The sequence below is a fragment of the Prionailurus viverrinus genome, chromosome A1 (genome assembly GCF_022837055.1).
Source record: "Prionailurus viverrinus isolate Anna chromosome A1, UM_Priviv_1.0, whole genome shotgun sequence".
Lineage (NCBI taxonomy): Eukaryota > Metazoa > Chordata > Mammalia > Carnivora > Felidae > Prionailurus > Prionailurus viverrinus.
The window spans coordinates 211,340,682-211,355,531 of NC_062561.1; the positions used below are offsets into that span (position 1 = coordinate 211,340,682).

General features: G+C 41.9%; 1 protein-coding gene across 2 annotated transcripts in view; it reads right to left on the reverse strand.

Moving 5' to 3' along the window:
• Positions 1-595: 595 nt before the first annotated feature.
• SLC1A3 (solute carrier family 1 member 3) overlaps positions 596-14,850 on the reverse strand; it is a 79,583-nt gene continuing 65,328 nt past the window's right edge. For both annotated transcript variants that reach the window (XM_047860111.1, XM_047860118.1), the window contains 5 exons: positions 12,231-12,523; positions 9,271-9,504; positions 8,508-8,702; positions 4,992-5,126; positions 596-2,754 (listed from right to left, as the gene is read on the reverse strand). In XM_047860111.1, the coding sequence (XP_047716067.1) occupies positions 2,550-2,754; positions 4,992-5,126; positions 8,508-8,702; positions 9,271-9,504; positions 12,231-12,523 (1,062 nt within the window). In that variant the 3' untranslated portion in view covers positions 596-2,549. The remainder of the gene's footprint in view (positions 2,755-4,991; positions 5,127-8,507; positions 8,703-9,270; positions 9,505-12,230; positions 12,524-14,850) is intronic.

Consider the following 14,850-nt stretch of genomic DNA (forward strand, 5'->3'; position numbering starts at 1 on the left):
AGGGGGAAAATGCAGTAGTCCACAAGTTGTTCTTTATGAAAAGAAGGGTTTACTAGCACGGGGGCTGCTTCTGAAACATCCCTTGAGATCTTATTCAGCTCTTTTCACAAATGGCAGCAGTAATCACATAGATAAATCTACCTAATTTGAAGGCCAGGCAGGAAATTACTTTTTGGGGAGAATCAACGGTGGCATTACACTTTTCTAATCCCCACGTGGAAATGATTCAATTTCTCTGAGAAATTTATGTGGACAAGTAAGGGCGGGCTGTTACTGCAAAGTGCTTCCCTCACCAAGCCTAGTTCTAGGACTTGGGCGGGAGAGCAGGCGTCCTTCCTCATTTTCTTGTGACTGGCTCCCCCAGCTGGTCCTCCCAAGCTTTTGCCTAGTAAAAACCTACAGAGATCTGGAGGGGATCCCTTCCCCGGCATTGCCCTGAGCTTACTGCAATACTTCCATGAATGGGAACTTTATGGGAATAACAACAACATACAAAATTATAATGTAAAACTATTTTTTTTTCTTTATTGAAAATGCATCTACAAAGTAATGTTTCTCAGTCCACATGGGGTGCATGTTATATGCAGAGCCTGTGATGGGCTGGCGAGAGGATCGTCCTAGAGGATTTACTTTCCATAAGAAATGGTTAGTATTAAAAAAAAAGATCACACGGCGTAACAGAATTAATTTGACATGATTAATTTTTGCTCTACTGGTGTCGTGAGACGACAGCCACGTACATTAACTTTCAGAGTGTATCTCCCAAATAAGGCCTCGGCATTAAATGGTTATTCCACCACAGCCTAACGTTAACTTTTGTACACACGTGATGCTCACGATCTCTAGAAAAAATGTCTCTAACTGTATATCAGAGGGTGTATGTCTAGATATCCAGTCTGTTAGCATAATTAAACCCATTCTTCACCATTTTCGGTCAGAGACTCAAACACAGCTGGTATTGTCTGACAGTTCCCACTTCGTGTCTTTGACTGAATGAATACTCCTTAGGGGGTAAAAAATTAATCTCCTCTAAACCTGGGAGCTGCCTCGCCTGAAACTAATGCCCCTGCTGTTTTTTTCTTGGAACCCCATTGACCGTGTCTTTATACTGATTCATCTTCTACCATTTCTCTCAGGGACACAAACAAAATAAAACCAAACCCCACTCCGGCCGAAGGGTTTGAATGACTTGGTATGTGGAATTCTTACACAAAGAAATATCTTGTTTCTCTTATTCTAAGAACTTCTGATTATAGGCAAAAACTTTTTTCAAATAAGAGACCACCCACCCAGCTCACGGACCTCTATTAGAGAGAGAGCTCATTCATTTGACTTCTTTATATATAAGAAGTGACCTCATATTTTCATATGCGGACCTCCTTGGGGGATGATTTTGAACTGAGGAGACAAAGTGTTTCAGGTTAAAAAAAAAAAAAAGAACCTCTCCTTTTAAATTCTTCCTTAAAGATCATCTATAAATCTTGGTGTCTCAAAATCGCCTGTGTAACGTCAACCATGCTCCGTTCTTTCCTACCTGGCTCTTTAGTGTTCCGTAGTAAGACTATGAGCATGCCTGCTGGTTGCTAGTCTTACATTTTACTTCCTAAAAGTCCATAGTCAGTTGAGGAGTGGTGGGAGACATCCTGCCCAGAGAAGTCCCTTCGGTTTGGGAAGAATAGGAAAGAAGGGCCTATTTCCCGTACTGGGAAGGACTGAGCAGAGTTTCGTGAATAATTCCGCTCCCGAAATGGCCTCCAGCCTGATGACTTGCATGACTGATATTCTGGCCACAGGACCTGGTTAAACCGCACAGCCATCCGTCCCCTACTTAGAAATGTTCATTCCTAGTAAACGTCCTTTCTGAAAGTCCCATGGTCCATGGAATCATACCTGCTTGGGACAGGATGTTCCAAGGGAAAATAGAGGGGAGGCTCTTCGTGATGTCACAGGATGTTTGGGCTAGAAGAGACCATAAAGGCATCTGGGGGAACTCATTTGATTTTACGGATGAGAACACTGAGGCCTAGAGAGGAGATGTAACGTGCCCATGGCCACATGGAAATTTCACTTTTCTGTGCTTCCTCACAGGTGCACTAGGTGAGTATTCATATTGTCTTGCTATTAATAAAATCAAAACACAAATCGGCAGAGAAAGGGAACAAACCCTTCTACTGTCCCATTTGATAACCGATTGTGGTTTATCAAGTTGTTTTGTTTTGATACTAAAACTGAATTGTATTCTGAAGGATTTTTAAACTTTGTAGGTTGTACAAAGGTTTAAAAGCATGTTTTAGCCTACTATTTGTTTGACTCTCTACCTTATAAAAGAACCACATTTACAGTTTTGTGTGCCACATAAACTTGTAAGATCTGATCCGACTCGCAAAATCCTCCCTTGTTTTTGGATGAATACTTCCCAATCCTATCAGTGTATTATGCAGGACAAGGGAGGTAAGGGGCTTACTGGACAGAATGAGTTGTAACGAGATGGAAACATTTCACAATGGTTTGCAAACACCTGCTGCTCAAGAAAACATTTGTGTGTTAGTCTACATCTTGGTTTCACTGTCCATGGGTTTCTCACTTTCGCTTTCCTGGGCAATCAGCTGATAGGGTTTCTTCATTTCATTCTCTTCGATGACCGAGTTACCCATTTCTACGTCTCGGTTCTTCAGTTCGTGTCTTGACAAGTGCTCCACAATGCCGGCTCCAAGAGAATCTCCCAGCACGTTGGTGGTGGTGCGTAGGCGGTCCCTGGGGGTGTGGGTGTGGGGGAGGAAAAACGGGGCTCCTGTGAACATCATGTGATCTCAGCTCATACTGTGAACCGGCTGCTAAGTCTTTAGAGGCATCTTTTTAAAATTCTGCTTGGTGTATCCACCAATTGCAGCATCACATAATACACATAATATTTATAATAGTTACTAAAAGTTATAAGGATATATAGATTACCAATCTTCAGTTACTAGTTCCAGTCCTAACAGTGGGTAATGACCCTTCCCTTTCTCCTTTTATTTAAAATTTCTCGTTGCCTCTCTTTCCTACAATTCACCTTCCTTTAAATCCGCGGTTCTCAAAGTGTGATCCAGAGACCCCTGGGGGTGCCTGTGGTCAAAACTATTTTATTTTATTTTTTAATGTTAATTTATTTTTGAGAGAGACAGAGGGGAGAGCACGAACAGGGAGGGGCAGAGAGAGAGAGGGGGACAGAGGATCCGAAAACAGGCTCTGCGCTGACAGCAGTGAGTCCGATTTGGGGCTCGAACTCACCCACCATGAAATCATGACCTGAGCCTACCCAGATGCTTAGCCAACTGAGCCACCCAGATGCCCCAAAACTATTTTCGTCATAATGCTAGATGTTATTTGCCCTTTTTTGTTCTCATTTTTCATGAAAGCCTCGTGGGGTTTTGTAAAGACTACAACATAACACAAAAGATACCACAACAGATTCAATGCAGAAGCAGTTAGGAGACCCCAGCTGTCTTGCATTAAGCCAGACACTAAGGAGATTTCCAAAAATAAAATAAAAGGGCATCATTATTTTCCCAAAATTTTTAGTTTGGTAAATGACATTTTTTTGCAAAAATACTACGTTAAGATGTAATGAATTTATTATAACCTTTAAATGAATTTAGCACTTAAAAATGTCTGTTTTCGGGGCGCCTGGGGGGCTCAGTCAGTTAAGCATCCAACTTCAGCTCAGGTCATGATCTCATGGTCTATGACTTCAAGCCCCGAGTCAGGCTCTGTGCGGACAGCTCAGGGCCTGGAGGCTGCTTTGGATTCTATGTCTCCCTCTCTTTCCGTGCCTCCTCCGCTCGCACTCTGTCTCTCTCTCAAAAATAAAAGCATAAAAAAATTAAAAAACTGTCTGTTTTCCTAATATGATAAATATTGATAGAATCCATATAGATAAAAACTTTTGGGATCCTCAGTAGTTTTTAAGTATAAAGGGGTCCTGAGGCTAAAAGCTTTGAGAATCACAGTTTTACACTATAAAAGTCCTCAAGGAGTTGAGTGCCAACCGTGGGCCCAACAGTAGGCTGAATGCTTTCCGTGCATCATTGCAGTTAATCCTCGCAGCCCCAGGGGGTGGTGGATGGCATTATCATCTCCATTTTATAGAGGTGGAAACTGGGGTGGCTGGTGAGGCTGCCCAATGTCACACCGGGCTGGGATGCAAACAGATCCAAGTGACTGTGGGACTCATGCTCTCAACTGCCTACCCTGCTGCCACCTATTGTGCCTTGAGCACACCCGTCAGCTCCTCGTGACCCTTCTAGTGAAGACAACATACAGTTGACTCCAGCATCTACTGTGTCCTTCTAGGCATTGGCTTTGGGCAGCCTGTGAAAAGATGTTTTTGCAATGGAAAGGGAATTTATGAGAGAAAAGAGGCAGATAATGTCAGCTGGAAGGGTGAGGGGAACATGAGAGAGGGCTGGGTCCCCCAAATTAGGGTCTGAGGGGATGGGGGGTGCCTTTTCCCCAGAGCCAAAAGTCATTTCTGCTTCACTAGTTCTCCCACTGCACGGCTGCCCCTCTCCCCGCTGGGTTCGGATGCGCACATCTGTGCTGCATTACGCCATTGGAATGGGAAGCACAAGGAAAAGGGCCTGAGCCAGTGTGTGGGGCCTGTAGTTCTGTTCTCACCACCACGGGGACGTGTTGTGCAATTCAGAAAATGCCTTGCTGATTTATGTCGGCTTTCAGACAGCCGGTTTCCCAATCGCCGGATGGCTTTATGGAGTGAGAAGTGTAGTTGCCAGATGTGCCCCCTGGGCTGATAAGGGAGCGAGAGCGCTTGGTGTCTGGGACTTGGCCTCCAGATAAGGGCAGGGACCAGGCGGTGAGGACAATGCAATTACACACCAAGCTGCCCCTGCTCTTGGAGCCCTTTTGGCGGGAGTGCCCAGCTGCCAGGTTCCTTAGGAAGACAGAGGGGGTCCCTGCGACAGCAAGCCGGGAGGCAGTCGGAGCATACTCACAGAAACCAGTCCACGGCGATGATGAGCGTGATGTCGTCGGTGGGCAGGCCCACGGATGTCAGCACGATGACCATAGTGACCAGGCCCGCCTGAGGAATCCCAGCTGCCCCGATACTGGCGGCTGTGGCTGTGATGCTGTTAAAAGAATTCCCCAAACGTAAAACATTTGTACACATCTCCCCAAATGATAGGCCCTGGGCGATGTCTGACTTGCCAAGTTAACAGAAGAGGACATGCTTTAGAAACCTTTAGATGAGAGTGTAAAAAACCCACGGAGCTAACAATAACGTTAACCAGTATTTATGAAGAGGTTCTTTTTTAAAAAATTTTATTTTATTTTTAACGTTTATTTATTTTTGAGACAGAGAGAGACAGAGCATGAACGGGGAGGGTCAGAGAGAGAGGGAGTCACAGAATCCCAAGCAGGCTCCAGGCTCCAAGCTGTCAGCACAGAGCCCGACGCGGGGCTTGAACTCACAGACGGTGAGATCATGACCTGAGCCGAAGTCGGACGCTTAACCGACTGAGCCACCCAGGTGCCCCAACTACAGCCATTTTTAAATGAAGAAATAGGTAGTTATGTACTTTTGCACATACCTGAAAATATTTTCCAAGGTCTAAAAGACTGCATAGTTACAATAACAATTTGTTTCCAATAATTCTGTCCAAGTAGAGGATTGTAAAGTTACTGAACTTGTAAGGTTAATGTGGTCAGAAAAACAAATCAAAGTTATTAATGCAAAAGCAAATGATTTATGAACAAAGTTCTGTATGACTATAAATATTTTTTATGGAGGCAGTGTAGACCTGATTTGTAAGTCATACAACCTGTCTAGGACTCTGTTAAATACCTATTTGATTCAGGCTGATGTGACACTGTGGAAAATGTTTTATAAATAGTAAAGTATTACCTAGATATAAAGTGGAATTAATGAAGCAGTACGTCTGTGGAGGAGACTATATGGTTCCCTCATATTGTCCCTCTTCTGTGGTACTAGAGTATTTAGTTGGTAAATGGCTGTTCAGAATGAAGACTACGTTTCCCAGCCTCCCTTGGAGCTTAAGTTCTGGCCAATGAAATATGGATGAAAGTGACCAAGTACCTTGCACTCTATGCCCTCCTCCTCTTCCCAGTGACTAAGATTTGGAGGTGATGATAAGCCATCCTGGACCATTTGGATGAGGGTGACACCCCAGAGACGATGGAAACGACACCCCAGTCCCTTACACTGTAAAACACCTACCAGCCTTGAGGGCTTTGTGGAACAGAGCTGTTCCACATGAGGAAAAAATGCAGTTCTGTCTTGAAGTCACTCTTATTGTTATTATTATTTTTTTACTCTGTCACATGCAACTGAACCTTTGTTTATAACTCAGGGATTTTCAACCAGTATACCAGAGTATGCCCAAGAATAGGTTATGGTGACCTAAGATACTGACTCCCAGTCCCAGTGTGGTCAGACTGTGCTCAGGCCTCCCAGAACCCCCAGGCCACTCACTTCTGGCCATGATCGGCCTCATTTTTTAATCATCACGCATCCTACGGCTATTATTATTTTCCAGTAACTCAAAACATATATATGGAGTCTAACATAACTTATTTCCAAATAGACATATGTGTGCACACACACAAAAGGTGGGGGAATTGAGAGATTGAAAACAGACTAAAATGACATAAAAACCAAATGCAAGCCATAGATATGGATTATATTGTGGTCTAGGGGAAAAAGCTACACAAGATATTTTTGGGGCAACTGGGGAAATTTGGGTACAGAGTGGGTATTCTGGAAGTATTTTAAAGATTCCTACTACTGTGGTTATGTAGAAAATGACTCTTATTCTCAGGAGACCTATGTTGGACTCTGTATATGTGAAATTTAATGAAGGCAGAGAAAGAGGCAAAAAATGGTAAAATGTTAATTGTTGGATTTGGGTAGATGTCTGTCATCATTTTATTTCAACTTTCCCATTTGTAAGATAGTTTTTATAATGAAAAGTGCAAAAACTATTTTGATATCCAAAATAAATTGCTGATAATAATTCACACACACACGCATACACACACACATACACACACACACACACACTGAAGAGGAGGGTCTGATCTGGATTTGAGTCTCTCTTGCAGTCACTTATTGGTCTGTTGTGCATAACTGTCAATGAGTAAAAATGGGGGGTTACAATCACATATGCACGTGGATATGCATGGGCTAGTGCCAGAAGAATATAAAAGAAATTAGCAAGCCACAGTGGTTGCCTCTGGAGAAGGAAACTAAAAAATTAGGGGAAGGTGTGGAAAGGAAAATTACCTTTCACCAGATACCTCAAATGTAATAGTTAAAAAATAGTCCACGGAAATAAAATTCTCAATCTATTTGTCCATGTGGCCTCTCCTCTATTTTATAGTGCCTAAAAATTAACCCAAGAGAAAATGTTAATCCAGTTTTTCAAGTGTATTTTTTTAATACTGTCAGTAAAAGCTAATGCATTTTAATGCTATTTAAAACTGAAGTATAATCTAACATTTTTTTTTTCAACGTTTATTTATTTTTGGGACAGAGAGAGACAGAGCATGAACAGGCGAGGGGCAGAGAGAGAGGGAGACACAGAATCGGAAACAGGCTCCAGGCTCCGAGCCATCAGCCCAGAGCCCGACGCGGGGTTCGAACTCACGGACCGCGAGATCGTGACCTGGCTGAAGTCGGACGCTTAACCGACTGCGCCACCCAGGCACCCCTAATCTAACATTTTTAAAAAAGAAATATCCATACTATGTATTCTGTAGATTTTATTTTTATTTTTTTTATTTTTTTTTATTAAAAATTTTTTTTTAATGTTTTGGTTTATTTTTGGGAGAGAGAGAGAGAGATAGAATGAGACTGAGCATGAGGAGGGGAGGGGCAGAGAGAGAGGTAGACACAGAATCCAAAGCAGGATCCAGGTTCTGAGCTGTCAGCACAGAGCCCGACGTGGGGCTTGAACTCACGGACCGTGAGATCATGACCTGACCTGAAGTCGGCCACTTAACCCACGGAGCCAACCAGGCACCCCATATTCTGTAGATTTTAAAAGAGTTAGATGTTTTATCGATGGTACATTGATAAATAAATCAATCCAGTGGCAAGCAGTATGCATGGTATGATTCCATTAATTACAAAAAAAGTGTGTGTGTGTGTGTGTGTGTGTGTCTAGGCACTAGAAATGGTTTTTGTACCCCAAACATTAACAGTGGTCACCTATGGAAAGATGGGGGGGTGATAGTGGCAGGTAAGTTACACTTCTTACTATCTACATTTCTATATTATTAGAATTTCATTATTAATAAATGTGTACATCTGTAATTTAAAAAAACTAATAAAAATATCTAAATATCAAAAGTAAAGCTATTGCCACAAACCCCAACCTCTGGTTTATGTATGATCTGCTTTCCAATAAGTTTCTTTATCCAATCCCCGATCACTGTCTCATCACGTAAAGTCATTCTTAAGCAAATGTTGTGTAGAACTTTCCTCATACCTGATTGTAATAATCTGTCCAAAGTTCAGCTCAAAGTTGTTAACTTGAGCGATGAAAATGGCAGCCAAAGCCTCATAGAGTGCAGTCCCATCCATGTTAATGGTTGCCCCCACTGGGAGCACAAATCTGGTGACTCGTTTGTCCACACCATTGTTCTCTTCCAAGCACTTGAAGGTGATGGGTAGGGTAGCAGAACTGAGAATGGTTAAAAAAAAAAAAAAAAAAAAAAAAAAGGTGTGTCAGCTGATCGTCCAGATGGTTTAGACCATGACCCTGTGTTTGGTACTCTGGACAGAGTTCCTTCCTCTCCCATGTCCTAATTTAAAGGGAACTAAGTCAGCACTTGTATAAATAGGGGATTAGGGTTAGCAACAGTGTGGGTCCCCTCACTGGGTTATTTGCAGCTCTCCTGCTCCTGGGTTCTTCTGTGAGGCATCACTTGTGATTATCCCCTATCCTCATGGCCTGTGCCGAGTGACTCTGCCATCTTTCCCTCAGGCAAAGGTCAACTGGAAGAGAGAGATGACAGTGGGCAGGAAGGGAATAGCTGATACGTTTGTCTCCCCAAAGGAGAGCCAACCATTCCCTCAATCCCAACTAGGTCTGATTAGCACCTGAGTGAAAAGGCCAATTCATATGCCTGGAAGTGTAAAACCCAGAACCGCACCCCCTGCCCCCCGCCTACCTCCCAGGGTTCTGGATTAAAGTTAAGTTTGAGCTACATTTCTTGATAGGAATAAGCCACACATATATCCATACATACCTGGACGAGGTTCCTAGAGCTGTGATGAGTGCCTGCAGCAACCCTCCAATAAAAACCCAAGGGTTTTTCCGAGTTACCAAGAAGTAGAGGAGGGGCAGGACAATGACCGCGTGAATGAGCAGGCCGACGATGACCGTCACTGTGTACATGGCAAGCTGCCCCCCAATCACTCCCATGTCTTCCATCTCAACAATTTTCCCTGCAATCAGGAAGAGGATGCCCAGAGGGGCGTACCTATGTAGAAGCAACATACGCACAGTCGGAAGCCTGATCTCCAATGAGCTATTCCAAAGAAACTACCACGTGACAAGAAAACGTGAGGGTTATTTCCACACTTTTTGTGCCCAGGAGACTATTAGAACTTGCAGAAACTGTGAACTTCTTTTCTTTAAAATTTATTTATTTTTGAGAGAGAGAGAGAGAGAGAGAGAGAAGGGGGGGGAGACATGGCATGAGTGGGGGAGGGGCAGAGAGAGAGAGAGGGAGACACAGAATCAAAAGCAGGCTCCAGGCTCTGAGCTGTCAGCACGGAGCTGGATGTGGGGCTCCAACTCATGGACCAGGAGATCAGGACCTGAGCTGAAATCGGATGCTCAAATGACTGAGCCACCCAGGCGCCCCTTTTCTTTTCTTTTTTAAATATAAATTTAACTATAAATAGCGCATAATCAGGCTTTCCTCTCAGAATTTCGCTAGGCCACAATTTTTTTTTTCTCCTTAGCCTATGATAAAAGACAGGTACAGAGGTTTTGTGGGTTTTTTATTTATTTATTTATTTTGGTTTTTTTTTTTTTTCACCTCTTTTTCTAGATCATTCTCCTTTCACCTCATCTGAGTCACTTTTGCGGTCCTCAGATGCCACCCAACTCCCCCTGCCTTTTGTTCTCTTTCTAAGTACCCTGCACAGCCAGAATCCACTGAACCAATATCCAGACTTTGGGAGGGTTTCCCACATCAGAGCCTGCATTCCAACTTAAAGCAAGACACACACAATGCCACTTCAGTGTTTTAGATTTGCAGTCATCTCTCTTAATCAAAGTCCGTTTTTGTTACTTTTTCCCCATATTACATACCACTTACACTATCACTCAGTATTAGTCTTCAAATCAGCTTTTAAATAAATTTACTGAGTAAATTTCATGTTATAGTGACAATGGAAAACTAGTACCATTTCCCACAGATCGAAGGCAACCATATAATCAATCCAAAGCTATTCAAATTAACAATGTGTATGCAGGTACCGCCACGATCAGGTTACAGATGTTCTAGTTAAGTAATTGTCACCCACCCACTGCTACTGACATTTGTGATCTTCCCCTGTAGCCTGGCAAGAATGAACAAATGAGACACAAAACAACTTGTATGTATAGCAACCCCTGTTGCATCAAGATCCCTCTGCCCTGCTTTCAACTCCCCTTGTATGCAGTGAACTACACCCAAACTCACGTTACCAAAAACAGAGGGGCCAATCACCCTGAAGGAGAAGGGTCTGCTGGGAACTGTGGAGGTCTTATTTCAAGTTGAAAAATACAATGCTTCTTTTAAACGTCCTTTAAAAACACAGGCCAGGAAATTATAAGAGTACCTGTTTTCAGAAATGTAATAACTCAAGGCTGAATGTGCAGGCAAATGTACAGCTAGAAAAGCTACATGTGAGGTTCATTCAGCAGCCTTGAATGGGCTTCTTTCATAAAAGAGGTGAAAGGTGGAGGCATTTTCATAATATGAAGATAAATGTCCACTTTCAGCTCTGCCAGGATTTCAAAGGAGGGGCCCCAGGATTTCAATCAAGGGCTCCTGTGGAGACCACATTCTGATCAGTCTTCGTGCCCAAGTTCACATCCACCTCATACAAGCTCCTGAAAAATGGATTTCTCTGGGATTTGGAGGCAATAAAGACAAAGGATATTTTTAATCATGTTGGCGAGGGCTTTTCTTAGAAATGGATGCCTCCGTCCCTCCAGTGCCAAGAAGGAGTCTGGATTAAAAATAAAGGCCAAAGGGAAAGTAACCCCTACATGAGGCCTAAACCAATCAAACGGTTCTCTCCCAGCTGGCGAGAATTTACTTTCCAAGGTCAATGTTGCTTTGCAGATTTAGTGTTTTCATTTGTACCCTACTCTCAACTTTATTTGAAGGAAGTTTTGTTATAAACTGTGGATTGGCATTCTATAATGCTTCCCATGGGTCCTTCAGGCGGTCCACCAAATTGCCATTTGATGTCTCTTTCTTAGGGCTGAAACGGAGGAGAGGCAATCTCACTTTTTCTGAAGGTCAAGGGGCCTCTATGTTTGCTTTTCCCTCCACTGGGAATGCTCTTCCCCTGGCACTTTGAATGGCTAGCTTCTCCTAGTCAGTCAGATCTTAGCAACAAAGTCACCTCCTTAGAGGCTTTTGTGCATCATCCAAACCACCCAAGGCAAATTTTATGCTTCTTCCCCAGTTGCCTTTTATCGTATCAGATCACACAAAAGAAAATCTGCTGTTTTATTTATTTTTTCACAGTATTTGTTACTAAAGCACATGGTGGATTTGTGTGTTTATTTTCTATGTCCCTTAAAAGAATATAAGCTCTAGGACATCCTCGTCTGTTTTCTTCATTGCTATGTCCAGAGTACCTGGCATTATATGCTTGGCATATAGTAGACACTTAATGAACATATATTGAATAGATATAGACTAAATAGATATAAAATGAAGGAATGAGGAATGGGATCCCATCAGCACCGGAGTGAAGAAGTAGACACCTTTCAAAAACAAGGAAGCAAACTTATTAAGAGAGGCTTGCAGACAGGTTCAAGGCCACTACAGGCCCAGAAAATCATTGATTTTCTTGTGTTTACCCACGTGGAATTGTTGCAATTGGCTATCCTGCCTGGTGGCATCTTCCTCAGTACAGAACACATGTTGATGGTAATAAGCATCTGGATACAGCATATGTAGCCAATGGAAATACGTACCACATTATCACTGCTACCAATCTCATGATGGCTTCGTTAAGAGAATCAAAGAACTCTCTCAGGGCTTGCCCCTGCTCTTTCATGTTTCCAATCACAAATCCAAAGCACATGGAGAAGACAACTAGTCCAAGGGCATTGACGCCATTCACAGACCCTGGAACTGGGACCAGCTCCTCTGTGATCCTTGTAAGAGTCTCCATGGCCTCCGACACATTGTTTATCACGGCGCTCACAAGTGTTTCATTGGACTGGATGGGCACTTTAAAGCTTCTCTTCTCATAGTTGGTTTTAAACTTTAAAAGAAAAGGCACAACAGGGATTAAAGGTGATTTTTGTTTTCTGTTTTTAACTTTTCTGTTGTCCAAATTTTCTATAATCATATACAATACCTTGCATTCAGAGAATAGTGTTATAGAAGGTATCTATCATCTATCCATCTAATCTGTGACGAACCCCTACCAGTTCCTCAGCACAGACAGACACACACGCACTCAACTATAAAGCATCTTAACAGGAAAGAGGTATCTGGCTGAAGACATTGAAGTAGGGTTGTTTTTTTTTTTTTTTGAAACCCTAATAAAATGACTATAATGGGCTTTTAAGAACTATAAATCCAAACATTCACAATAGTCCCTTTACTGTCTATAGGATCATGCTATGGGATCATGGACAAATCACTGAACATCCTTCAGCTCATGTTCTGCAGCTGTGAAACAGAAAGAACTGTGGTGGTTCTACCTCACAGGGTTGTTGTGATGATCAAATTGAGCAGAATATATGAGAACATCTTGTAAATTTTAAAGTACTACACTACTATTGGTTAATGGTGCTCAATAAAAAAACCCTTTAGGGACTAGACTTAGCTGGGGATTTCATTGAATAGTAAAAATTTTAAATCCCATGTGCACCCCAATGTTTATAGCAGCATTATTTACAATAGCCAAATTATAAAAGCAGCCCATGTGACTGTTTACTGATGAATGGATAAAGAAGATGTGGGGTACATATATACAATGGAGTATTACTCAACCATAAAAAGAATGAAATCTTGCTATTTGCAACAACATGGATGGAGCTAGAGGGTATAATGCTAGGTGACATAACTCAGTCAGAGAAAGACAAATACCATATTATTTTATTCATATGTGGAATTTAAGAAACAAAATAAATGAACAAAGGGAAAAGAGAGAGAGAGAGAGAAACCAAGAGACAGACTCTTAACTATGGAGAAGAAACTGGTGGTTACCAGAGGGGAGGTAGGTGGGAGGATGGATTAAATAGGTGATGGGAATTAAAGAGAGAATTTATCATGATGAGCATTGAATAATGTATAGAATTGTTGAATCACTATATTGTATACCTGAAACTAATAAACACTGTATGTTAACTAAACTGGAATTAACTTAAAAACTTAACAAAATTTAAAACAATTTAAAAATTCCCCAACAAAGGTCTTCTAGGCACTTCTGATAATATTATTCTTAAGAATAGATGTTTCATTAATAGCTGAGGATGACAACCTAACTCTCAGGTCAATAAAGGAACTTCTCTTCGTATTCAAGATCTGGTGTTTTCCCAATAGCTTCTGCATAGATGCCCCAGACAGAAGATGTGAACATATGATTGTGACCATATAAAACAATTAAGCCCATCCATCTATGATTTTAATGAGAGCAGAATTCCTGGCCTTTGTGTTGATGGTAGTCAAGGATCAGGGAGAGTAATAATGTAAGGATGTTGACTGGTTCTCACAGCTGTACATGAAGTGCTGGGCCATTTCTCTACCAAGAGTGAATGGGAGACTTTTTTGTCCAATAGGAAACCACTATTCTCAAACAAGGATGGCCAGCTGTCAATACTGGGGACACATCTCTGAACAACCAGTGATACTGCTTGTAATTCTAAGTAACAAACTGGCCCTTTTTGGTGTCCTATTCCTGTCAACTCTCAAATCTCTATTTCATCAGGATGCCTATGCATTTTATGGATTGTCTAGGGTAGATTTCCAATCCTGGTTAGCCTTTCCTAAGCCTCCAAGTCTTTCCCCTTAGACCCAGTTTGTAGCCTACAGAAATAGCAACCTCGTTTGCATTCTGGCCTAAGACAAATAGATCTGGGAAGATACTTTTGCTTCCCTTTCAAAATCCTGTAAATGCAATCCCAAACCAAATACAATAAATCTGCTTAAGTCTGCACTTTTCCTGGTGCTGCTAGAAATCAGCATTTTTGATGTTGTCCAGTGCCAGCTGACTAACTGGAATAGTCAGCCCCATGGTGCTGGGGTTGGCTTGTTGGATTGAAAGGGGTTTATTATTTATGGTTATTGTTGGTTTTGAATAAAGAAAGTTCGATTTGGGCTTCTTAAACTTTTTTTTAAAGAAAGGATTCTGTTTGAATCTTGCAGCGTGTGCACACATTACCTATTAAAAATAGTCAACAAAAATTTTAAAAAGTGGGGGGACAAAGGGTGACTTGTATGTGTAAAATTTAGTCCTCCACAAGGCTGGGGTTTTATTTTGTTTGTTTTACAGATAGGGTTAGGGAATTACAACTAGGGTCAAGTAACACCATCTGGAGAAATGTTTTGGAACTATTATTTATCCCAGAATGTCTAAGTGTT